Genomic DNA, 26,611 nt, shown 5'->3' on the forward strand with positions numbered 1-26,611 from the left:
AGGTGAATTTTACTGAATGTAAATTATATCTCAATACACTTGACTTTAAAAACTAGATTGAGAAAAGGTGATTTCATTCCCTGAAGAGGCAAAAATCAGTGTATTTATGGATGTTAATATGAGTGTTATAAAATGAAAATTACAGTTGATCAATAAAGGAAGATACTAATTAACAGTAATAGCCTTTTCCTGGTTGGAAAGACCGAAAGCCAAGCTGACATTAGGCCCAGTAGGGCCAGAGAAGCACTTGGGGACACGTGGTCCCTCCTACCACACAGGTAGGTGCCTGCCCCGGGGGCGAGGGCGGGGAATCAGGCCTGCTTGTCTGGGGGTGGGGCCTCGGGAGCGCTGGGCTTTGAGAGCGGTCTGCGGGTACTCAAGTCCTGGAGTCCAGAGACGGTGGAGATAGTGAGTGTGGTCCTTCTCCTCTCCGCCCGCCCCCAGAGCAGGCCCTGTGCCCGAAACTCTGCTCCCTCCGCCTCCCACTGTCGCCACTACCAGGGAGCTCCGGCTCTAGGCCACCCCTCTGCCCCGGGGCTCCCCCACCTCCGCAGCGCCCTGGCTTTTCAGCTGCTTTTTCTCCCTCCCGGCAGTGGCGACCCCGCGCGACGCTGAGATCCGGAAGGACGTGCAGGTGCCAGCAGTAGGGCCAGTGGTTGCGGTGGAGCATCGGCTGAGTGGGGACTTCAGGCCTTTGGAAGCCCGGCCTGGCCCGCCAGGATTCCTGGGGTGGGGGCAGGGCCACTTCCGGGCTTGGAGCTTTACAGGGAGCAAAGGCCGGCCAGGCCTCAGTGGGTTGGAGTGGGGTTGGTGGGGTGCAGGGGGCCTTACCCCAGTGGACACCAGCTCTTCTTTCCCCACCCCTCACCCCACCTTTGGCCCCTGGGTCAGACCTACTACGGGCAGGTGCTGAAGAAATCAGCAGACCTCCAGACCAACGCCTGTGTCACTGCACCCAGGCCGGTCCCCCAGCACATCCGGGAAGCTCTGCAGAATGTACACGAGGAAGTATCCTTGAGGTAAAGTGCTCTATGCTGCCTCCATGAAGACCCCAGACAGCAGCTTTCTCAGAAGACAGTGATGCCAGGTCACTAGAATTAACCTGCCTCCTCCAGTCCATGGGGCTTGCCTTGTGTGTCATAAAATCGGTAAAGCACCCACTGATTATCTTACTGCTCTGTTGAAGAACATCCAGTGACACCCCCTCACCTCCCAGCTCCAAACACCGCACCCTCCCCCGACCCCCCCAATGCAGAACCCTTTACTCACAGGATACATTCACACTCCTTTGATCTGACATTCCAGCCCGTTCAGTTTGGCCCTACCTTCCTAACCAGTCTTGGCTCCCTCTGATGCCCTGAACTACTCTAGGCTTACCTTTCCTTTCCTCTTACCATCAATGCAGCCAAGATGATTTCTGCCTGCACGGCACGCTGTTATCAATCTGGAATGCTTTCTGAATCCCGCTTGTCCAACACCTCCCTGATGTCCTACCTACTTTGTGAAGCTGTTTTCAGTCCTTGAGCACTGCTTCCCCAGACCACTATAGCACTTACTTCCTGTGCCACTGTTTTTCAGTAAATCATAGAAAATGTTTTCTGTGTTTGTGTTTTACCTCCCTCATTAAATATACTTGTCTCACCTTTCTTTTTGAGTAATGAGCTTGTCCTGGACCTGCATTAGATGCTCAGTTAGTGCCTAACAAATATTTTAGTTGGTTTATTTGTTACTACCTGGAACAGTGCCCATCAGTTCAGTGGTAACAAAGCAGTGATAGTAAGCCTTCATAGAGCTTCCAGTGTATTGGGGGAGACTAAACACCGAAAGAGAAATTGAGTGAGTGATGGAAGGAAAGGAGAGAGGGAAGGAGGAAGGATTTATAAGATTTAGTGGTTCCATGTCTTCTAGTTTCTAGAGGGAAAATAATAGACATATGTATATATTTTCTATTTTCCAGGTATTATGGCTGTGGTCTGGTCATCCCTGAGTGTCTGGAAGACTGCTGGATTTTGGACCTGGGTAGTGGCAGTGGCAGAGATTGCTATGCTCTTAGTCAGCTGGTTGGTGAGAAGGGACATGTCACTGGAATAGACATGACAGAAGGTCAGGTGAGGCAGTTTCAGGGATAAGGCGGAACAAATTCTGAAAAGCAGTCTTTTAGAGATGAAGTTGTTTCCTTGTTACGTGTCAAGGATAATTTAAGAAAGATGCTAAATGCAGTGCTCATTTCTGCCATTATTGCTTCCTGACTCGGAAGCTGAGAACTTTGAGGTTTAGGGACCTCTCTGGGAGAAGGGAGTCAGAAGTTTGATCTGATATATGAGTCTCATGATGTCCGAATGGAGTTTGATCTTTTCCTTCTTTCTACCATTTATCCTGAAAGATTTTCTTGAATGAAGAGTTTATTCAAATAAAACCCATGTATCAAACAGGGTTTATGCTTCATTGAATTGTCCTATGTTGTAGTAAATTCTCCTTGCCCAGATGAACCTTGTTTACTTACCTAAAATAGTCTGGGGGGAGTATATTCCATTAGTAATAGGAAATTTTAGGAAAATATTAGTGCATTCAAAAATGTTGATTATCAAATCTATTTTTTTCCTTCCTGTAGGTGGAAGTAGCTAACAAGTACATTGAATATCACATGGAAAAATATGGGTTCCAGGCACCCAATGTGACTTTTATTCATGGCTACATAGAAAAGTTGGAAGAGGCTGGAATCAAGAATGAGAGTTATGATATTGTTATGTAGGTCTGCAGCCTTACTGTTGTGAATATAGCCCATTTATGATTGAACACACAAACATCACCACTTTTTGTTGAATGGATTCTCATTTAGGGGCTTAAAGTAAATTTAGGCTGGCTTAACAAAAGGATGGAGCTAGCCTGAAGCACTTGTAGTCCACTAGCCACCTAACATACTAGCCTAAGAGAGAACAGATTTTAAGCTGAACTGTGGTTTATGAATGCGCCCAAAAGACCAGCAAGACTCCTGAGTCTGCTTGTATAATGTACATTGATCTGTTATTTTTAGTATTATTTTCATGGCAAATGATAACATTCTGTGTTTCTGTGTTTCCTCCGAGTTGCCAAATCATGCCCAAGTGACAGCCTTAATAAAGCTGCCTCTGAGGAACTCAGCCTATTTACATGTGGTGTAAGAAATGCCTTGTGCAGTAGGCATCTGGTCCCAAATCATTTTGTTGAATGGCCACCTTCATGCCTCAGAATATTTTCTGCACACTCAAACTTGCTAACAGTTTGTTGAGATTCTAAACACTCTGTTTCCCTTATCTTGGGACAAAGTTGAGGGTGGGAAAGAGAGGAGGGAGGTGGGAAAAATGGTGTAGCTTTGAGAAAATGGTGGGAACCACCTTTAGGGACTAAAAGGATTTGAGGGTGTCTTAGTAGTCTGAAGGTGTGCTTGACATTCTCTCTGTTCTTTTTTAGGTCCAATTGTGTCATTAACCTTGTACCTGATAAACAGCAAGTGCTGCAGGAGGTATATCGAGTGTTAAAGGTGAGAAGAGGGAGACAGGCTGTCTTTGAACATCAGTGAGAACACATGGAATCTGTCCTGTCCTTGTCCCCTTGAGCTGAGAGCTCCAACTCTTAATTTATCCATTAAATTAGAAAGAGTGGCAGAAAGAGGGGGTGACTGGAATACCTGAGATATAAATTTGTTTCCCTCTCAGGTTGCAAAAGGTGATAAATCTGAGAGTCATGATTGTGACTGAATATGTTAAAATTTGCTTTTTTGACTGTTTTCCCTCCTGCTTGCTGCTGTAGAGGAGCCTAGAATAGCATCTGCAGAGCTGCAGGGCCCTTTGGACTGACTTCTACGGTTATTTTGAATGTACTCTCCTAGCATGGACAGTATTTCTCAGTGCTCCTTATTTTGTACCCATCAGCATTCCATTATCTTTGGGAAGTTACAGAAGGTGAATCTTTTACACTAACTGCTCTCTTAAAGGGAAACTTGCAGGCCCTCCACACCCTCTGTATGTATCATGGATGTATCTCTTCATGACAGAAGATTCTGAGATTCTTCATTTATATTACTGTTGCAGAGATCAAGGGCTTTTGTTTGCAATTCAGGAGACCCAGGTTTAAATGATCCCCGGGTTGGGAAGATCCCCTAGAAAAGGGAATGGATACCCAATTCAGTATTCTTGCCTGGAGAATTCCATAGACGGAGGAGTCTGGCAGGCTACAGTCCATGGGGTTGAAAAGAGTTGGACACTATGCAGAAATGATTTAACAGTGTCTTAATTAGTATGCCATTATATAGACCAGTTCATTACTTTCACTAGGGTGTACTTGTAGAAGGTAGAGACATTACTGTAGAATATAGACCTCCATGCTCTTGAAATTAGCTAAATAAAATCTTAAAATTCCTGATAACTCATATGCCTGAAATTTTAAGGACGTTTTAAAAAGATAATGTGTTATTACAAAAATAAATAACAGTGTTACAAAAGTTATATAATTTTTAAGGAAGGAGACTTAATGAGTACCGTTTACTTCTGTTCTGTGAAAGCCTGGTCTGCTTTGCTTCAGATTGATTAAGTTTGTAAAGTTATTTCATTAGCTATTGGCTGACCAGTCCCAAAGAAAGGCAATGCCAAAGAATGCTCAAACTACCGCACAGTTGCACTCATCTTATACGCTAGTAAAGTAATGCTCAAAATTCTCCAAGCCAGGCTTTAGCAATATGTGAACCATGAACTTCCAGATGTTCAAGCTGGTTTTAGAAAAGGCAGAGGAACCAGAGATCAAATTGCCAGCATCTGCTGGATCATGGAAAAAGCAAGAGAGTTCCAGAAAAACATCTATTTCTGCTTTATTGACTATGCCAAAGCCTTTGACTGTGTGGATCACAATAAACTGTGGAAAATTTTTCAAGAGATGGGAATACCAGATCACCTGACCTGCCTCTTGAGAAACCTATGTACAGGTCAGGAAGCAACAGTTAGAACTGGACATGGAACAACAGACTGGTTCCAGATAGGAAAAGGGGTACGTCAAGGCTGTATATTGTCACCCTGCTTATTTAACTTATATGCAGAGTACATCATGAGAAACGCCGGGCTGGAAGAAGAACAAGCTGGAATCAAGATTGCCGGGAGAAATATCAATCACCTCAGATATGCAGATGACACCACCCTTATGGCAGAAAGTGAAGAGGAACTAAAAAGCCTCTTGATGAAAGTGAAAGAGGAGAGTGAAAAAGTTGGCTTAAAGCTCAACATTCAGAAAATGAAGATCATGGCATCTGATGCCATCACTTCATGGGAAATAGATGGGGAAACAGTGGAAACAGTGTCAGACTTTATTTTTGGGGGCTCCAAAATCACTGCAGATGGTGATTGCAGCCATGAAATTAAAAGACGCTTACTCCTTGGAAGGAAAGTTATGACCAACCTAGATAGCATATTGAAAAGCAGAGACATTACTTTGCCAACAAAGGTCCGTCTAGTCAAGGCTATGGTTTTTCCAGTGGTCATGTATGGATGTGAGAGTTGGACTGTGAAGAAAGCTGAGGGCTGAAGAATTGATGCTTTTGAACTGTGATGTTGGAGAAGACTTGAGAGTCCCATGGACTGCAAGGAGGTCCAACCAGTCCATCCTAAAAGAGATCAGTCCTGGGTGTTCCTTGGAAGGACTGATGCTAAAGCTGAAACTCCGATACTTTGGCCACCTCATGCGAAGAGTTGACTCATTGGAAAAGACCCTGATGCTGAAAGGGATTGGGGGCAGGAGGAGAAGGGGAGGACAGAAGATGAAATGGTTGGATGGCATCACCGACTCAATGGACATGAGTTTGGGTGAGCTCCAAGAGTTGGTGATGGACAGGGAGGCCTGGTGTGCTGCGATTCATGGGGTCGCAAAGAGTCGGACACGACTGAGCTACTGAACTGACTGACTGAGGCACTGAAAAAAATCTTGGCAGTTGGCTGTTGATTGTAACTAGAGAGGGAGCAAGTAGTTATTTGTTCAAAAAGGGTCAACTCAGGAACTTCTGTTGTTTTTTTAAAACTTGATTTTATCCCCTCATGCCTTTCTTTGCTATCAGGGACTAATGTAATCTTTAACCTTGTTTGGATTAATTCTGCTGTTTCAGCATGGTGGGGAGCTATATTTCAGTGACGTCTATGCTAGCCTTGAATTGCCAGAAGAAATCAGGACACACAAAGTTTTATGGGGTAGGTGTTTGTGTTTTGTTTTGTTTTGAGAGAGATACTCATTCAAGTACAGCATTCCATCCTGCTGATGTCCAGGGTGAGGCTTTGTGATGTGGGAACACATGGCATTAGGTAGCAGGCTTAGGTTCTTTTCCTCCTCTGACACTCAACTCTGATAAGACCTTGGGCAATTTAATTACTCTCTTTGACTCATGACTTCCTAACTATAAAATGTAGGTAATAATTCAGTCTGCCTCATAGGGCTGCCATGAAGATTGAATGGGATAATGTGTGTGAAAAATTCTTTTAAAAGCTCTAGTGTGGAAATGACGCCAGTTGCTCCAGAGACGATGTGTCCTTAATCCCCTGTATTTTCATCATTATTCTGTTGTTGATCCCTTGAGTGTTATTTTCATGGAGTTTCTGGACATTGAGGAGATAAATGGCATGTGTTTGGTCAGTCTGGCTATGAAATCAAAAGTTCTTTTAAAATAAATTACGTTAACTTTTTTCTTATTATACAGTAAGAAATAGATATTGTTGGAACTTCCCTGGAAATCCAGTGGTTAAGACTCTGTGCTGTCAATGCAGTGGGTGCAGGGTTGATCCCCTATCAGGGAACTGAGATCCCAAAAGCTGAGTGGCATGGCCAAAAAAAAAAAGTTGGAAAATACAAAAAGAAAAAATTACTACTAAACATGTAACTCTTTTAATAGTTTAGTATATACACTTTTAGGTTTGCTTTTTTCCCTGTGGGTGAGTATAAAAATATTGGGAATATACTGCATATAGACTGTAGTATTCCAATTTTGTTTAGCCTATTTCCTAAGCCTAAAATTTTAAAAAATATTTAAAAGTATATCATAAAATTTTACAGCTGAACCATATTTTATTTGGCCATTTCTTTCTTGGTAATGATTTAGGTTGTTTCTAATTTGTTGATGTAATGAACTTGAAAACTATAAATGCCTTATGAATGTTAATAGTAATTACTGTTCTAGAGGCAGATTGTTATAAGGTTAATCTGGAACTAAGAGGCAGTTTTGTAATTTTTCCTGTATTTTTTTTACTCACATAACATAGTGCTTTTCAGAATGTGACCTAATATATGCATGAATATTATGATTGATAGAACCATTAGCTAGCATATCCAGCTTTAACCTTGATTTTCTAGACTTTGGAGGACTCTCAGGTCCTTCTATTTTTCTAGGATTTGTGTTCTAAGTAATACCACAGCCTAATCAATTATACCAGAAGAATAACTCCCTAATATCTAGTTGTATTGGTTGATCTGTGATTTTTCTTTTTTTAGGTGAGTGCCTGGGTGGTGCTTTGTACTGGAAGGACCTTTCTATCCTTGCCAAAAAAATTGGGTTCTGCCCTCCACGTTTGGTCACTGCCAATTTCATTACAGTTCAAAACAAGGAGCTAGAAAACGTGATTGGTAAGAAACAGTAGCAGGCACTGTTATAACTCCACCCTGAATGGTTCAGATTTGGTGATTAGCAAGTATCTCCTCAGTGAGTCTCACTGAAGGACACTGTGTCATCTGGAAATCTCCATCTTATTTCCCCTTTAATTGTAGCTTCCCAAAGTTTGGTGTTTAATAAAGCACTTTGAAGTTATTCAGTAAATAGAGTCATTTGCCCAGAAAGGTGATTGATGGCATGCAAAGAAGATATCATCTTTATAACATTTAAGTCTTCATCTATTGAGCAGACCAGTAACCACTGCAGTGCTGGAGACAAACCATGAGTGTATTCTGTTTTTAGGCGACTGCCGTTTTGTTTCTGCAACATTTCGCCTCTTCAAACTCCCTAAGACAGGACCAACCCAAAAATGCCAAGTTATTTACAATGGAGGAATCACAGGACATGAAAAAGAACTAATATTTGATGCAAATTTCACATTTAAGGTAACTAAAGATTTCCATGACTTCCAGCATTCTTCCTCTTCTTTCTTTTGCTCCACAAACCTTTTCTTAATCTTGCATTGCTTCTCACTTTTCTGGTCTTGGTATATTTGTACGTGTCTGTGTGTCTGTCTATATACACACAAACACACACACATACTTGTGGGCTTCCCTGGTGACTCAGTGTAAGAATCTGCCTGCAATGTATGAGGCCCAGGTTCAAGCCTTGGGTCAAGAAGATCCCTTGGAGAAGAAAATGCCAACTGACTCTAGTATTCTTGCCTGGGAAATCCCATGGACTGAGGAGCCTGGCAGGCTATAGCCCATGGTGTCGAAAAAGAGTCAGACACGACTCAGTGACTAAAGAACAACAAATATATATATATATATATATATATATATATATATTTGCTAAACCATTAAAATGTAAGTTGCAGATATCATGACATTTTACCTTTAAATATTTCAGCATTCATCTCCTAAGAACAGAATGTTCTCCTACGAAACCAAATATCATTACCTTAAAAACTTTTCTATGAGAAACGTCATTCATACATCAGAGTAATGGCATTATAAAGACAGGAAACTGTGAGAGTACTGAGCAACAATATTTCAGTTGTTTAACTATATTTCTGGATTAAGGAATTGTTAGTGTTTAATGATGACACTGATATTTTTACTATTCTTTTTAGAGTAGGCTTTGTTTTCTCAAAACAGGTAAGTACAGGCTTTGGAACTAGATAGCTGGTTTCAAATTCTAGCTATGTTATTTATTTATTACTTGAATAAACTTGAATATGCCACCAAAATTGTTTGAGAAACTGTTTGCCTCACTGTTAAAGTAGGGATAATAATAATACTATGTGGCAGATTTTCTATAAAGATTAGCAATAATGTAGTAAAACATTGGTACTGGGAACTCAGTAAATAGAAGATACAGTCATTATTTGTTTCAAATGTGGAAGAACTTAACTGTTTCCCTACTTTGATGTTTTGGTCTAGATAGCATTTTCAGATTTCTTAAGTACTCCTGGTGCCACAGAGCCATTAATGCTTTTTCACTGATACACTGCCACTTGCCTGCTCAGTAGAGTCACAGAATCAGTAAAATCATCACTCTGGTCTAGTGGCTTTCAAAAAAAACATTTCTAATGGCAGAATTATTTTTTATTGAGACATAGTTGGCACATAACACTATATTAACTTTAGGTATAAAACATAGTGATTTAATATTTGTATATATTGCAAAATGATAATCCAGTAAGTGTATAGTTAATGTCCATTACCATACATAGTTACAAATTTTTTTTTCTTATGATGAGAAATTTTGGGATCTTTCTCAGCTACTCTCAGATACATAAAACAGTATCATTAACTACAGTCACTATGCTATACATTACAGCCTCATGAGTTATTTATTTTATAACTGCGAGTTTGTATCTTTTGACCCCCATCAGCCAATCTGCCCACCCTCTACCTGCCCCCAGAATTTTTTTTTTTCAGCAAAAGCAGGCAGATTCTTTACCAATGGAGCTATCAGGGAAGCCCACAGTTTTATTTAAAAGACCAATACTTAACTGTGTGTAGGTCCTTGCCTTATGTAACCCCAGTATCTGAAGGGATACAAGCAGAATTTATTGGACAGGAGCAGAAATTGGACAGCTCAGAATCTCCTGTGTTAACTCCTGGTTCCCAAGGCGTGGACCCTTTACGCACCTCCAAGGCACATTGGGACTCAAGGAAACACACCATAAAAGCCATTAGCCCAAAGACCTCATTTTAGCAACAAATAAGGTGAAACTCAGAGAGCAGTGGTTTTCTACATGTGCTTCTGAGCAGAAACTAGACACTGGAGCGATGAGTGTCTTTTTTTTGATGTTGCACCAAAGGAAAACTGGTAACGACACTGGTCAATACCATGGAGAAATAAGCGTGAAGCTACTAGCAGCAGGGTCTGAACATGAGAAAATAATATGTCAAAAGGTATAGTCTTTTATCTTGAGATACTACTTGATAGTAGTAAATAGAAGAACCCTTCAGGGTGTTTTTCTTCTATTCAGATGAAAGTGGCATCTCTAAGAATGTCTTTCATGCTTCCCTTCAGAAAGATGAAGCTGTTGAAGTAGACGAAGAAACAGTGGCTATCTTGAAGAATTCACGATTTGCCCAAGGTTTTCTGATCGGGCCAGATGGAGAGAAGTTGCCAACATGTGGAGCCTATACTGCTTTAGAAGTAAAGGTTGGCTTGGCTTTTAATTCCCTAACCTCAAACAGAGAACCATTTAAAAAATTGTTATGGTCACCACAGACTGCTAAAGAAACAAATCATTATTCTTTTAGGTTGTCATCATAACTTATTTCTAGGATTTTTGTACCTATAAAATGATCTAACTTCATAACTTCATTTTTCCAGTGCTGACTTGGTACTTCCATCAGTGGACTTTAAAGCATCCATGAGCCCCTTAAAAGTGTATGTGTATTTTCTTGGGAAAGAGTCTGTTACTTTCATCAGGTTTCCAAAGAGGTACAGATACAAAAAAGATTAAGAGCTACCTTGGGGAAAATTCTGCAAAGTATACATATATACATACACCTTTCAATGTGGCCTTCTGTGGTGGCTCAGCGGTAAAGAATCCACTGCCCATGCAGGAGATACAAGAGACATAGGTTCTATCCCTGGGTCAGGAAGATCCCCTGGAGAAGGAAATGGCAGCCCACTCCAGTATTCTTGCCTGGGGAATCCCACCGACAGAGGAGCCTGGAGGGCTACAGTCCATGGGGTTGCAAGGAATTGGACACAACTTAGTGACAAAACAGCAACAATAGACCTTTTTATATGAATAGTCAGAAAGATGGTACCAGCCTACATGCCTACCTGCAATGTATGAGAATACCTTTCCCTTGTATTCTTACTAATATGGTTATTACTTTTTTTAAAAAAAGATGATGGTTGGATGGCATCATCGACTCAATGGACATGAGTTTGAGCAAACTCCAGGAGATAGTGAAGGACAGGGAAGCCTGGCATGCTACAGTTCATGAGATCACAAGGAGTCAGACATGACTGAGTGACTGAACAACTTAAAAAAAAATCTTTGTTTAATCTGATAAGCAGAATAGAATTTGATTATTTTACATACATTGAACTTTTTGGTTATGTTTATTGACCATTTACATTTCATCTATTGTGAACTTCCTAGGTAATCTAAGACTTTGTTTAATATTATGTTGCAAATTTTTTCTCATTTTAATTTGCCTGTTTTTGTTGTTGTGCCACATGGAACGTTGGACCTTCGTTCCCTGGGCAGGGATTGAACCCATGCCCCTTGCAGTGGAAGCGTAGAGTCTTAACCACAGGGGAATTCCCCTTTTTATTTGCTTTTTCTCCTGAATAGATGTTTTCAGTTTTATGCAGTTATTTCCTTTATGGTATCTGGCTCTGGTGTTACCATTAGAAAGATCTGCTCTGTGTGAACATTATATATTTACTTGTTTTCTTTTAGTGCTTTTTAAAACTTGAGGTAAAATTTGCATAACATAAAATTCACTATTTTAACCATTTTTTAAAACCATTTTAATCTGTACAATTTAGTAGCTTTTAGTCTGTTTATAATGTTGTGCAACCATTACCACTGTCTAGTGCCAGAAAGCTTTCATCATCCCCAAAATAAATCCTATTCCCATTAAGCACTAATCCCCAGTCCTCCCCTCCCCCATCCCTGGCAGTAACTAATCTGTTTTCTTGTCTCTGGATTTGCTTTTTCTGGATATTTCGTATAAGTGGAATCATACAATACTTTGTGACCTTCTCTGTCTGGCTTCTTTTGCTTAATGTAATGTTTTCAGGGTTTATTCAAATAGCAGTGTCTCATTCCTTTTCATAGCTGAATAATAGTCCCTTATATGACTACACCACAGGTTTCTTTTTCTAGTCCATTCATCACTTGAGAGACGTTCAGGTTGCTTCCACTTTGTGGCTGTTGTAATGTTGCTGTGACTATGCATGTATACATGCCTCATGTACTTGTTTGAGTCGTTGTTTTGAATCCTTTTGGGTCTGTATCTAGGAGTGGAATTGTTGGGTCACATGGTAATTCTCCATTTAACTTTTTGAAGTCACCAAACTGTGTCCTTCAGTGGCTACGCCATTTTACAATCCTACCAGCAGTGTGCAAGAGTTCCCATTTCTCTGCATCCTTGCCAACAGTTGTTATTTTCTGTTTTGATTGTAGCCATCTTCGTTAGTGTGAAGTATTTGAGCCAGTATTCCAGCATATTCTAAAATGAATATTTTCTAAAATATCTTAGATTCTTATTTTAAAACTATTCTAGTAACTGAAATATTGGTGTAGCATTTTTAAAAGCATTTTATCACAAGTTATCTCTAGTCACCTCTCACAACCTCCCTATGAAGAAGGTGGATAGAGAGTGATAACAGATAGTGGCATCTTTCTCTTATTTATTTTTACCTTTCTCCCATTCATACTCTCATAATTATTAATCCATTTGTTAATTTATAATATTCTATTATTTAGAACAGGCTTAGTGATGGATTTCAAGTCTTTTTTGTCTGACAGAACTTCTAACCTGCACCAAAGTCCTGCCGAGCAAAATAAGCTACTGCTCTTTCTGGGGCAGGATGGTGGGGTGTATGTACACGATAGACCAAGTACACATCTCGGCTCTGCCGCCTATGTGTAATCTTGGATTCCTTACCTAAACTCCTCAAACCCTTGGTTTCCTTATGTTTAATGGCAAGATAATAATCCCTTTTCCCCTCAGACTGTAAAAGTCAAATGGAATGATACATGTAAATGTTAGGGAATGCCTGGCAAGTAATAACATACTCAAGAAACAGAGGTGGTTATGGTTATGGATTTGTATTTGCTAAGATTCTTGGTCCAACTAAAAGACTAAGATCCAACCAGTCCATCCTAAAGGAGATCAGTCCTGGGTGTTCATTGGAAGGTCTGATGTTGAAGCTGAAACTCCAGTACTTTGGTCACCTGATGTGAAGAGCTGACTCATTGGAAAAGACCCTGATGCTGCGAAAGATTGAGGGCAGGAGGAGAAGGGGACAACAGAGGATGAGATGGTTGGATGGCATCACAGACTCAATGGACATGGGTTTGGGTGGACTCCGGGAGTTGTTGATGGACAGGGAGGCCTGGCGTGCTGCAGTTCTTGGGGTCTCAAAGAGTCGGATACGACTGAGCAACTGAACTGAAGTGAACTGAACTGAAGATTCTAGGTATCTTGGAACTGTGTTCTATGTGTTTGAATTCTGACCCTCTTTGCAGGATTCTTTCATCATTCTCTCATGTACCCTTTCTCCTGGCTCAGAATTTCTATAATCTTCAAAAATTTCACTTTTCTGCTCTTTATATTTTGTAGAAATTTTAGATACATGGGGCAAAAACATTGATACACAAGTAACTCTTGTGCCTTTTCCTCCACCTCGCAGTCTTTTTTTTTTTCTTCCCACAGTACTTCTGAGATCTTAGTTCCCGAACCAGACATTGAACCCTGGGCTCCAGCAGTGAGCACCAAGTCCTGACCGCTGGACTGCCAGGGAATTCCCAGGCAGTCTTTATTTATTTGGCCACGCTGGGTCTTTGTTGCTCTGCACCGGCTTTCTCTAGTTGCGGCGAGGGGGGCTACTCTTTGGTTTGGTGAATGGTCTTCTCGTGTTGTGGAGCACAGGCTCTAAGGTACATGGCCTTCAGTAGTTGCAGCTCCCAGGCTCTAGAGTGTGGGCTCAGGAGTTGTGGCTCATGGGCATAGCTGCTCCAAGGCATGTGGGATCTTCCTGGATCAGGGATCAAACCCATGGCCCTGCAGTGGCAGGTGGATGCTTATCCACCAGGGAAGTCCCCAAGCACTGAAGCTTATTAGGGAATTCCCTGGTGGCATAATCTGAGCTAAGTGTAGAAGCCATCTCTAGAGGTAAAAAATGATTTTATTTATGTATTTTTTTTTGCTTTATTTGATTCTTGAGCACTCTGCTTTTGAGGGAAGAATAATTTTTGAGGGAAAAGTAGAGATATTTGAATTCTGACTTTTCAGCCCATTGCATTTCATGAATGTGTTCCTGGTCTTTTGAAATTCTTGGTCGTTCACTGATAACAAAATCTTGCTGGTCAAAATGAGTGTTTATCTGGAAATACTTTCATCATTCTATTCTCCTTTACTTGGTTTCCTGAATCCTGGTTCTGAAGGCTGTCAGAGGATTAGTTACAAGTAAACAGAATCTTTCCCCCAGCCCACTCTGGCTGGGAAACTGTAGGTAGATGTGTTTGCTTCTGCAGGAGATAATTTTCTGCCAGCAGAGCTCTCCAGTACCTGATGTGCAGGAGGATGCCTGACCTCTGGCAGGAATGCAACTTTCGCTGTGTTTGGAATGGTTTATCAGAACCGTCTCCCATCTCTCTCGCCTCACTTCTTTCAGCCTACGGTTGTGCCACCAGTTCCGTGTTTCTGAAATGGGACTAATTGACACTGAAGGAAGATTTGAAGAATGAAGCAGCTGTGTGTCCTAGAAATACAACCTTGGGCTTTCGGAGGAGGACATTCTTATCTTTTTTATGGAAGACCTTTGTGATAGATTCCTGAGAACCACAAGCAGGAGGCATGTAGGGAATTGCTCGTATTTCTGTCATCCTATCAGTTGGTGCAGTAGAAGAATGAAAGTGCTGCTTCTTTCTGGGACTTGACTCCATAACGACTGTTTTTGAGAGTCCTTGTTTTTCTGTTTTCTCCTCCTCCTCCTCCTTTTTTAATCCTGACAAGCAAAGTGTATTTTGCTGTTTAAAAGAATTATTAAAACCCTGCAGCATCTATAGTGATGCAGATGGGATGTGTGCGGTGTCCCGTCTGGCTCTAGTTAATAGTCGTGGGAGTAGTCACAGGACAGCGGTTGTTGCTGCTCTTCAGTCTCTGAGTCGTCTCTGACTCTCTGCCACCCCATGGACTGCAGCACACCAGGCTTCCGTGTCTTTCACTGTCTCCCAGAGTTTGCTCAAACTCACGTCCACTGAGTCAGTGATGCCATCCAGCCATCTCACCCTCTCTTGCCCCCTTCTCCTCCTGTCAGTCTTTCCCAGCATCAGGGTCTTTCCCCATGAACTGGCTCTTCAAATCAGGTAGCCAAAGAATTGGAGCTTCAGCTTCAGCATCCGTCCTTCCAATGAATATTCAGGGTTGACTACCTTTAGGATTGACTTGTTTGATCTTGCTGTCCTGGGAACTCTCGAGAGTCTTCTCCAGCACCACAATTTGAAAGCATCAACACTTTAGCACTCAGCCTTCTTTATGGTCCAACTCTCACATCCATCCATGACTACTGGAAAAACTATAACTTAGACTGTACAGACCATTGTTGGCAAAGTGCTGTCTCTGCTTTTAAATACACTGTCTAGGTTTGTCATAGCTTTTCTCCTAAGGAGCAAGCATCTTCTAATTTCATGACTGCAATCACTGTCTACAATGATTTTGTTATAGTCTGCTGCTGCTGCTGCTGCTAAGTCACTTCAGTCGTGTCCAACTCTGTGCAACCCCATAGACGGCAGCCCATGAGGCTCCTCTATCCCTGGGATTCTCCAGGCAAGAATATTGGAGTGGGTTGCCATTTCCTTCTCCAATGCATGAAAGTGAAAAGTGAAAGTGAAGTCGCTCAGTCGTGTCTGACTCTTGGCGACCCCATGGACTGCAGCCTACCAGGCTCCTCCGTCCATGGGATTTTCCAGGCAAGAGTACTGGAGTGGGGTGCCGTTGCCTTCTCCGTGTTGTAGTCTAGAGGACCTAATCTTTATCAAACAGTTAATATGTTGAAGGCACCTCATCATTTAGTCCTCATAATACTCCTCTTCATTTTACAAATGAAGAAACAGGCTCAGAGAGATTAATTTGCTGATCCAAGGTCACACAGCTAGAAAGGAGTAAATCTGAACCTACATCTATTTCTGGAGCTGACATTCTTAACCAGTATGCTGCACTAGCTCTCCATATCTATACTTCATAGAAACACAGTTAGTGCTGGAAAGGACTGCTTGTCAGGGTGTCCCACCTTCTAGTTCCTTCAGGTTTTGAGAGCTTTTCAGGCTGGTTGCAGACATTTGGAAGTGGTACTGATATTAGTTGTACATCTTTCTGTTTGCCGCTGCCGCTAAGTCGCTTCAGTCGTGTCCAACTCTGTGTGAACCCATAGATGGTAGCCCACCAGGCTCCCCTGTCCCTGGGATTCTCCAGGCAAGAACACTGGAGTGGGTTGCCATTTCCTTCTCCAATCTTTCTGTTGCAGTTACAAACAAAAAACTTGTTTGTAACTTGTAGGTTGCAGTCCACCAACAAATAATAAGAGTGTAAGATCATGTTTAATGAATTCATTTTCATTAATAAGGTGGCTTGTGCATATTCTTGATGTGCAGTCTTGTGCCTGGTTTTTCTCTGACTGTTGGGACTGCTGGTTAGAAGTATCTCATTAAAAGGTGAAAGGAGGAAAAATAAAGACTGCTGTCTTATCTTTTGAAAGTTCCACTTACTTGGCCCTGAAATCTTACTGGTTGTGGTTGGCAATCTCAACATCTGAATATCAGCAATTGCTAATGAGGGCCCTGGTATCTGGGACTTCCCTTCTTCTCTTGCACACATTTCTAGAGATTAGAGTAAGGGAAGGGAAGAAGATCCAGCATGTCAATAGCTCAGTTCTAAAAAGGTAAAAGGCACAAACAAACGGGAATCCCATGGGATAAAGCAAAATCAACTCTTCTGGCCCAAAAGGGACATTTCAGAAGCTTTAAATGAAGTTTACCTTGAAAATAGCGATAACTTGATTAGAAACTTCAGGAAAAGACAGCCACCTTGATAAGCTGAGTCACTGATGCTGCTCCCGGACCCCACAGAACTGTACAATTGTGTCCTCCTTGTAGGAAATAAGCCTTAAGTCCAGCTGAAATGTTAGTGTCTGTCAAAACATCTTTAACTTATCCTTTCGTCCTGGTTTGTCTTTTGACAGGATGTGATCACAGATCCATTTGAACTTGCAGGGAGGTCTGACAGTGCGGAGTCCAGAAGCTCCCCTGCTGTTGGTGGCTGCTGCAGTGCAAAGAAATGCTCCTAAAACAACAGCTGACCAGAAGACAGTGCGCAGGAGGTGAAAGAATGAGTTACACATGTCTTAACCCACCCTTTCCCATAGCCCATACCACACGAAAGAACAAGTGGCAGAAGTCCACTGATTTCTAGACAAAAATAAATGAGTTTAAAGATTTACATCGAAATCACGTAAGGACCCGGTAAGCCAGTTTCCTCTTACCCGATTCTGGTGCCACCTGGTGGCCAGAAATGGAACTGAGCAGCAGTCTGGAAGCTTGGCCCATGGGCAAGGAAGGCTTTAGAAAAGAGTTGGCCTAGTCTTAGGGAAAACATCTTCCTTCTGACCCGCATAGAACCTTTTCGACTTTTCACCATGTGTGCTCATTAAACAAAGCTCCTACTGAAATCATTCGAATCATGCCAAAAGATTGCCAAATCAAATTTGGTAGGAGTGCTCTTGAGATAATGGTCTTTTATATCCGTTTTTTTCCTCCAGTGTGCAATTGAATGAAGAAAAAACCCAAGTGTTCATTTTTTTGACCTCAATTTACCCTAACATAAGACAACATGGGGACCATATGCAGTAAATCTTAACCAGATCAGGAAAACAATTTGATACTTTTTAAAAGACAAACTAGAGGTAAAAATGGTGGGTTTTCTTTTCCTTTATAAAATGCCCTAGTTAAACCTATAGGAAAGTATTAGGTTTAGTCCTAGTTTCCATAGTTAAAGAAGAAGATTGAGGGATTCTTCTCTCCTCAGTCTTCAAGGATGGTTGAAGATTTCAAGGATGATTGCATCATTAGAAATTAAGAACCTTAAGGGAAGTTTCAAGAATGATTAGATCAATTGAAGACCAGTTTTACTTGAAGATTTTGTTAGGGGCAGAACGTGTAAGTCATATAAGCCAAGGCCCTGGTCATCAGGAGCTGATGGTTCAGTTTTTAAATAACAACCTTCAAGCAATGAGGAATTTTGACAAGCAAATATCAACTAGTTGCTCTGAGTTCAGTGCAGAAAGAATAAGGGGGGAACACACATGACTGAAGAGTTTTTTTGTTAGAGGTAGGAAAATTTTTAGGTCTTCTAAAACATTGGAATGAATTTATAGGACATGAACCCTCTTTTAATAGAGCTGTACAAAATGGAAAAACTCTCAGATTTCTGAATGGGTTCAGGTATAGACACTAACTTACTACTACAGAGGAAAGGGCTGGGGGTATACTTCAAGGCTGATGCATCTGTGTGACCTTGATTCTAAACAGTGCTTTCTTGCTTGTAGAGTTCAATATCTATTCAACCATAACCTACTTCAGTGACAGTATTACTTAGAAAGGTACAGCTGGGTTTAAGCCTACTTTGCTATTCATAAGTGCTCGATGGTCCTGCAACAGTAAATGATGAAAAGATATGGTGTTCTGATTATTTGGTTTATTCAGTTTAATTGAGTCACTCAGTCATGTCCAACTCTTTGCAACCCCATGAACGGCAGCACGCCAGGCCTCCCTGTCCATCACCAACCCCCAGAGTTTGCCAAAACTCATGTCCATTGAGTCGGTGATGCCATCTAACCATCTCATCCTCTGTCGTCCCCTTCTCCTCCTGCCCTCAATCTTTCCCAGCATCAGGGTCTTTTCCAGTGAGTCAGCTCTCCACATCAGGTGGCCACGACTGAGTGACTGAACAACAAAATATGATCCAGCTATCTCACTCTTAGGTATCTATCCAAGAGAAATGAAAACAGGTCCACACAGACAATTATGCAAATGTACATAGGAGTATTATTCATAATAGCCCCAGACTTAAGAGCAATACAACTGCACTCATCTAGCAAATAAATGTAGTTTATCCACACAATAGAATAAAATTTATCTTTAAAAGGAACAAGTTGCTGACACATGAACAACACGGCTGAACAAAATACTATGCTAAGTGAAAGAAGCCAGACATAGGACTACATAATATACAGTATTCAGTATCCAATTTCACTGCATGGGTTTCCCCCACGTACACACCAAGCTATTCTTTGACACCAGTTGTTCAGTTCAGTCACTCAGTCGTGTCCGACTCTTTGCAACACCATGAACTGCAGATGCCAGGCCTCTGTCCAACACCAACTCCCAGAGCCTGCCCAAACTCATGTCCATTGAATTGGTGATACCATCCAACCATCTCATCCTCTGTCATCCCCTTCTCCTCCTGCCCTCAATCTTTCCCAACATCAGGGTCTTTTCAAATGAGTCAGCTCTTCGCATCAGGTGGCCAAAGTATTGGAGTTTCAGCTTCAACATCAGACCTTCCAGTGAACACCCAGGACTGATCTCCTTTAGAATGGACTGGTTGGATCTCCTTCCAGTCCAAGGGACTCTCAAGAGTCTTCTCCAACACCACAGTTCAAAACCATCAATTCTTCAGCGCTCAGCTTTCTTCACAGTCCAACTCTCACATCCATACATGACTACTAGAAACACCATAGCCTCGACGAGATGGACCTTTGTTGCTAATGTCTCTGCTTTTTAATATGCTGTCTAGGCTGGTCATAACTTTCCTTCCAAGGAGTAAGCGTCTTTTAATTTCATGGCTGCAAACACCATCTGCAGTGATTTTGGAGCCCCCCCAAAATAAAATCAGCCACTGTTTCCACTCTTTCCCCATCTATTTGCTGTGAAGTGATGGGACCAAATGCCATGATCTTCGTTTTCTGAATGTTGAGCTTTAAGCCAACTTTTTCACTCTCCTCTTTCACTTTCATCAAGAGGCTTTTAGTTCTTCACTTTGTGCCATAAGGGTGGTGTCATCTGCATATCTGAGGTTATTGATATTTCTCCTGGCAGTCTTGATTCCAGCTTGTGCTTCTTCCAGCCCAGCGTTTCTCATGATGTACCCTGCATATAAGTTAAATAAGCAGGGTGACAATATACAGCCTTGACATACTCCTCTTCCTATTTGGAACCAGTCTGTTGTTCCATGTCCAGTTCTAACTGTTGCTTCCTGACCTGCATACAGGTTTCTCAAGAGGCAGGTCAGGTGGTCTGGTATTCCCAGCTCTTGAAGAATTTTCTACAGTTTATTGTGATCCACACAGTCAATTTGGTTTATTAGGCATTTCTAAATTGAGGACAGGCTTCCGGTGGCTCAACAGTAAAGACTCCACCTGCCAATGGAGGAGACATGGGTTTGATCCCTGGGTTGGGAAGATCCCCTGGAGAAGAAGATGGCAGCCCACTCCAGTATTCTTGCCTGGGAAATCCCACAAACAGAGGAACCTGGTGGGCTACAGTCTGTGGGGTCGCAAAAGAGTTGGATATGACTTAGCAACTAAACAACATCAACACAAATCTAGGAGGATGAAGTATTAACCTTCTGCTTGTCATTCTGAACTTCTTAGTTCCTCCGAAAGAGGTTGACTAATGAGATTAGGCTAGAAATTCACATTGTTCTTTTCAAAGAATAACATACTTTATGCATGTTAAGAATTGTATTTGATCTAGAACCTAGAAGAGATATATATTAGACAATATAAAATTAGATGCGTTTTACCCAGAAAAATGCCATAAACAGTTATGTAAATATTAAAAAATAGAGGAAATAGACAACTAGGAATATTTGACCCTTATGAGAGTGAGAGGCAGTATGGAATGATAATTAAGGGCAAAAGTTGATGCCAGGTGCTTTAGTTTTTTTCCCTCTCAACTCTGCCATTTAGCATTTTGGCCTTGAGGAAATCATTTCGCATCCCCGTGCCTTTGTTGATTTGTATGAAGTTCTTTGAGAGAGCACATGCTTAGATCCCCATGGTCGCTGCAAGCATGTGACGTCAGGACAAGGGTTCCCTTTGCTGCCAGAACATGGTTTATGAAGCTGCCTGCAGGTCTTTTGCCTGTGGGCAGCTTTACTTCCAACATTTTACTGTAACCATTTTCAAACATACAGAAAGGTTTAAAGAATTGTAGGGATGACCCATTTACCCACCCCCATAAAAAAAAAAAAAAAGACTTGTTAACCATCTGCAGTCATTCAATACATTTTAACATTATATTTACTGACAGTAAAACCACAGAAACATTCTTCCCTCACTGAAAATCCTTTTCAAAAGATAGTGGACTTAAAAATTTAAGGAGCAGATTTTTCCTTAATTGATTATTGTATCAAATACAGTATTTTCAGGCCTTTATTATCACAGAGGAGGATTTATTTAAGAATTATGGAAGCCTGCAGAGGCTTTTCTGCTTACCTACTGGGGGAGGCCCAGCCGCAGCCAGAGCTGGGCCCCTCCTCCCGCCTTGAGCCACACATAGCTTTCAAGGTCATGGCTTTGTGCCAGGACAGCAGCAGAACCCTCTCCTCCTATTGATTCTTGGCCTTTCTTTGATGGCTCCCAGGAAGCAGCCAACGTAGTGACTAGTTCTGTCCTACTAGGTTGAGAGGCCTGTTACATGAGTCCAGCAAGAAATGTGAACCTCCTATCCTTTTTTTTTTCTTTTTGTAAGTCAAAGAATGTTGCTTGCTGTCAGGTTCTGCAAGGATCAAGTCTTCAGCTACTTCAGTCACTGATGACAGCGCACCCTGGAAAGAGTCAAGGATGAAAAACAGGATGAAACACTCTATACTTTCGCAAAACAGTTCCCTTAGACAGTTGAATAGATCTCAAGAAAAACTTATATGAGCCCAGATTCTTGTATCTTCACATACATAGAAAAGCACTAAAATCATTAACTGAGATACCTGTTCCTCTGGATTAACAGTAACCTTTTACTGAGATGCATGCTTTCCTGCGCCAATTCCCTAGCCAAAGTCATCTTTATACTGACTTTCCCCTCTGTCGCTTTGGAGCAGTACCCCCAGAGGTATGGAGGGGATGATTCCCAAACTAGAGTCTTTAGTAAGACCCTGAATAAAACTCAGCTCAACTCTGCATTTTTCTTTCAGTCTACACTTTCATTTGGCCACTAAATATTAATTAAGTTCCTGCTGTTTACCAGGCACCATCCCAGGCTCCGATTGCTCACACTGGAATATTATGCACCTTGGAGGCCAACAGGACAAAACCAACTAGGCATATCTTCTAACCTTTGTTGGCATCTATCCTCACTTTTCTGATTTGCCACGTTTCTTCAACTGTACACACACCACCATTTGGATCTACACCGGGGTTCTTTTGTAGAGTCTGCCCTAAGAGTCAGCAGAGGGAGATCTCCCTAGATAGTGAGCTCTTGTAAATTGGAAGCTGGAATTAGACAGTCCTAATAATGACCTATGACTTGAGCTTTCCTGCTTCATTCCAGTTTCTGTTTAACTGCTGATCCTGCAGTTCCCGTAAGCACAGCTCCCACTGAGGTTAGTGGGAGTGTTATGTGAACGTAAGTTTTGTTCTTCATTTTCTCCTGCTGAGTGAGCCTTGCTTGTCTTGGACTGTCGACCATCCCAGTCCCCTTCCCCAATAGGCGTGGGAGTGCTAGCCCGTCCTTTCATGACATCAAGCCCTACCACAGCGACAGGCTCTAGGTGAGGGGAAAATCAATTGGAAACAGAAGCATTCTGCTTCTTGCCTCATATAACAGCAGAGAATGCATCCTATTCACTGTCCAGAAGCCAGAGAGAATAAGAGGAATGGCAAATGGATGATGTTCTGGGTGCTCTGTAAGCCAGACTTGAGTCTGCTCACTTTGCCTAAAGCCACTAACCTCATTCATGGAAGGAAAGGGATGCAGGAGACAGAAGACAGGTGTTCTAGTTCTGGTTCTGCTGCTGAATTTGTCACTTTCCCCTTGGAAAATCATTTGTCCACTTTGGGATTCACTTTGAAATGGGATTCAGCTGTAAAATGAGGTTTTGAACTCTGTGTAAGTTCCCTTCCATCTCAGAAACAGACTTAACAGGTCTAGATTCTGGGGAAGCCACAGAATTTTAAACAATTGACCGAGTTGCCCATATTTATAAATCAGAAGGTTTTCCATAAAATATGAATTTCTGGCTTCTCTTGAAAAATTGGCAACCTGACCCTGCATTTCTGCACAGCTGCCATGGCCCCAGTGAATACTGGTTTCCCTGTTACACAGGGCATGTCCCTTTAGGCATCGTCCCTACCCAGTCAACTTTGCCGACCCCTGTAGGCAAAGGGCCCCATTTTAGGACTGGAATTTAGCACAGTTTCATCATAATTAAAAGTGAGGGTATGTCCCCCATTATAATTCAAATGATGGCTGGCCTCTGGCTTAATCTATGACTCTGACTTATATATTTAATTCATTACAAGCAGAAGCTAAGAAGGGTACGTGGAGCTGGGCAGGGGTGCTCACAGAGGGGAACCGAAGAGTGCTGGAGCTGCTTATGGTAATTTGACATATAACTCGGAGCCTGATTGTGTCAGGTGAGGTGACCTGGATGGTTTATTCTCTGTTCTCAGTTAACAGGCTTCCATCACATCAGTGTCTCTCTGAATATGAGATGAGCATCCCCAGGAAAGCAAAGCCTCAAAATGTCAAGTTGCTGGGGGGGAAAGGTTTTGCACAGGGAGTGCAGAAGGATTTGTGTGGCTTCTAGGCTTAATAGTTAATCTTTTATTAACTGTCTTTCTTTTCTTTTTCTTATTAACCTTATTATTCCTTTCAGTCGGATCTAACTAGGGAAACGTTGTAAAGGAGGTGTTTGTATTTCTGCTTTTCAATAATGTAACAGGACTCTGCCCTTCACAAATGGTGATTTCTCCTGGGGAGGAGGAAAATTCACTGCTTTGTGTGCATATAAAGAATTGCAAATATCCCAAGTTGTTTCTCTTCTGAAAAGAACTCCCTTACACCTCCCTCATAATGCTGATTTTTCTAATTTTACATAGGAGAAAACTGAGGCTGCAGGTATTTAAATGATTTTCTCAGTGGGAGTGCAGTCTAAGAAATGTTAGAATCAAGGCTACACCCGGCTCTTCTGACTCTGGCACCACTGCCTCAGAAGGTCTGTCCTTGCTCTCCTAAAGGTGATCCCAAAATTTTAAAATATAGAATTAAGACAGGAAATGATTAGTACAAAAGCAAGCATCACTATAGTAGTGCAGACAGTAAGCAATCTGCTTGCCTAAACACTAAAGAATCTGGCTGCAATGCAGCAGAACTGGGTTCAATCCCTGGGTTGGGAAGATTCCCCTGGAGAGGGAAATGGCAACCCACTCTGGTATTCTTGCCTAGAGAATTCCATGGACAGACCGTGAGGTTGCAAAGAGTTGGAGACGACTGAGCGACTAACACACACACAAGGATCACTGTGTAGGGTAAAGAACATGTGTGATCCAGAGGGATAGATAGTTTTCTCAATGAGGGGGTGGTTCCTGTTACCATTATAAAAGATTACAAAGTCAACATAATCTTTGCCTGGGACTGTCCCAGTTAGCCTCAAACTAGGTTAGTTATTAATAGTACCTTTATTTTTTATTCTAAAACAGTTCTGTTTTAAACAGTAAATTATGTGGTCAGCTACTATACATTTATGCACCTTTATGATGTTTATTATGAGGCTTTCCAGGTGGTGCCAGTGGTAAAGAACCCACCTGCCAGTGCAGCAGATGTAAGAGGCATGGGTTCGATCCCTGGGTCAGGAAGATCCCCTCGAGTAGGATATGGGAACCCACTCTGGTATTCTTGCCTGGAGAATTCCCTGGATAGAGGAGTGTGGCGGGTTCCATGGGGTCACAAAGAGTTGTACATGGACTGAGTGACTGACACGTGAGGTTCCTCAGCTGACCGTGAAGCTCCCCTCAATTCCTCCGTTTTATTTGTATTTCTTTTAAAGACATTTGATATTCCACCCTGCAGTATGTAGTTATTTAGTACATGTTTCCTGATGTCCTTACTAGGAAGTTTTTTGGGGTAACCTCTAGGTCCACAATGCCTAGCACACAATGCCTAGTGCTTATTTAGAAATGCAATCTCTATGAGTTGAATGAGGGAAAAGAATGAAAGCGAAAAAAAGAAATGGGGTGAGAAATAAGACACACACACTTAAAGTTTAAAGAGAAAGCAGAGAATTGAGATGTGGTATTAATAAATGGGAAGAAGTACATTAAATCTTCAGTGTAGTGGTGTTTCAAATAAAACAAATATCTCAGAGAAACTAAAAATAGGAGGAGAATTTTTCCCACTGATGCCTGGCATATTATTTGTCTATATGTAGAGATCCGCCTAATTACTGGAGTAGAGTTTGCTGCAACTTCAAATGATTTGCAAAAAAGACCATACAAATGAACTCAGTTGATATAGAAAAACTAGCATTTTATGTCTAGAGGCATAATCGAAGATCAGAGCTTGGGTATCAGATCCAGGGCGCAGAATTGGACTCGCAGGATCTGTTCTTTTTCCTGCAGTCCTGTGGTCTCATAGTTACCTTCCTCCTATCAGAGTCTGCCTTACCTCCCACATCTTCCTCACTCCCCAAGTATGGTTTTTATGTTTAGATTTTTGAATGGGCAGTATTCATAGGGAGCAACATTTTAAAACCTAAAATCTCAACCTGGGTTGAATGTTTTGGTCACAATGATAAGGATAGTGGAGCACAGAACATCTCTTACAACTTTGTCTAAGACTGAGCTGGAATCTGGAACTGAGGTGATACAGAAGTCAGAAAGAACATGCTAGAAGATTCTAGAAAGTCCCACAGTTGTAGGGCCTGGCAGTCTGGAGGACAGGGGCCAGGGCAAATAGTGGACTTAGAGCAGAAGAAGGACACCATGGGAGGTTTAGGAGGGGCAAGCTCCCTGGGAGAAGGGGAGTAGGAGGGGTGCTGTCCAATGCACCATGAGGGTGGGGCCAGGAGGAGGGCAGTGAGGAGGGAGGAGGCAGCAGAACTTGAAGTGGCAGGGGGCCACCCACCATTGGCAGGGATTCTCTCCTGAGGTGCTTGGGTCTTTCTCAAAGGAGGAAGATTTTCTCACAACTCTATCAAAAAGTCATGTTTTCCCTTCTTTTTTACCCCAGTGACTATGTCCAGAAAGTATCCAGAAAAGGAGGGAAATAGGAAAGCCTGAAACAAAAAGCCTGAAAAGCCCTCTAGAGAAGGTAAACTGCATTGCTGATTTTATTTTGTTGGTCCTCTGTTGTGAAGAGTTCTCATTTGAGCTAAAAGAGTTCTGTGTCTTTAAACACGTGGACAGCGTTGCTTCAGGGGGAGCAGATTTGATTGGAGGGAAAGTTTGGGCAACACCAGCATCACCCAGTTCCTAATTTTCCTCAAAAGACCCAGTGCTTCAGTGAGATTAAAATGTCATTTTGAACATTTTTCTACAACTAGGCATTTTTCTGGGGGAAAAAGTTTCTCTATAAAACTGGAGCTTTATGTTGAGAAACCAAGTGCACAGAGAGCCATTTGGTGTTCTACTTGCCATCTTTAAAATCAAACTTGAAAAGACTTCTAGGTCTGGATACAGTGCCTTCCT

General features: G+C 41.9%; 1 protein-coding gene across 4 annotated transcripts; it reads left to right on the plus strand.

Moving 5' to 3' along the window:
* The first annotated feature begins 300 nt into the window (after window positions 1–300).
* Window positions 301–26,459, plus strand: AS3MT (arsenite methyltransferase). 4 transcript variants are annotated; one of them, XM_040254352.1, is made up of 12 exons: window positions 301–408; window positions 594–634; window positions 892–1,019; window positions 1,958–2,108; window positions 2,612–2,748; window positions 3,451–3,520; window positions 6,125–6,206; window positions 7,498–7,629; window positions 7,958–8,100; window positions 10,202–10,336; window positions 17,111–17,248; window positions 26,154–26,459. In XM_040254352.1, coding segments are annotated over exons 1-11 (1,125 nt in total). In that variant the 5' UTR covers window positions 301–407; the 3' UTR covers window positions 17,216–17,248; window positions 26,154–26,459. The 4 variants fall into 4 exon arrangements, with proteins under 4 accessions (XP_040110286.1, XP_040110285.1, XP_040110287.1 ...); XM_040254351.1 differs by lacking the exon at window positions 26,154–26,459 and adding an exon at window positions 21,681–26,043; XM_040254353.1 differs by lacking the exon at window positions 26,154–26,459 and adding an exon at window positions 21,705–26,043.
* Window positions 26,460–26,611: the final 152 nt, after the last annotated feature.

This window comes from Oryx dammah, unplaced genomic scaffold, assembly GCF_014754425.2.
Source record: "Oryx dammah isolate SB20612 unplaced genomic scaffold, SCBI_Odam_1.1 HiC_scaffold_14, whole genome shotgun sequence".
Taxonomy (NCBI): Eukaryota; Metazoa; Chordata; class Mammalia; order Artiodactyla; family Bovidae; genus Oryx; species Oryx dammah.

Bases quoted from the DNA above. Each gene is read 5' to 3' on its own strand.
- AS3MT (XM_040254352.1), top strand. The intron at 2,749-3,450 runs GTAGGTCTGCAG...GTTCTTTTTTAG, and splicing joins GAGAGTTATGATATTGTTAT to GTCCAATTGTGTCATTAACC. The intron at 6,207-7,497 runs GTAGGTGTTTGT...TTCTTTTTTTAG, and splicing joins GACACACAAAGTTTTATGGG to GTGAGTGCCTGGGTGGTGCT.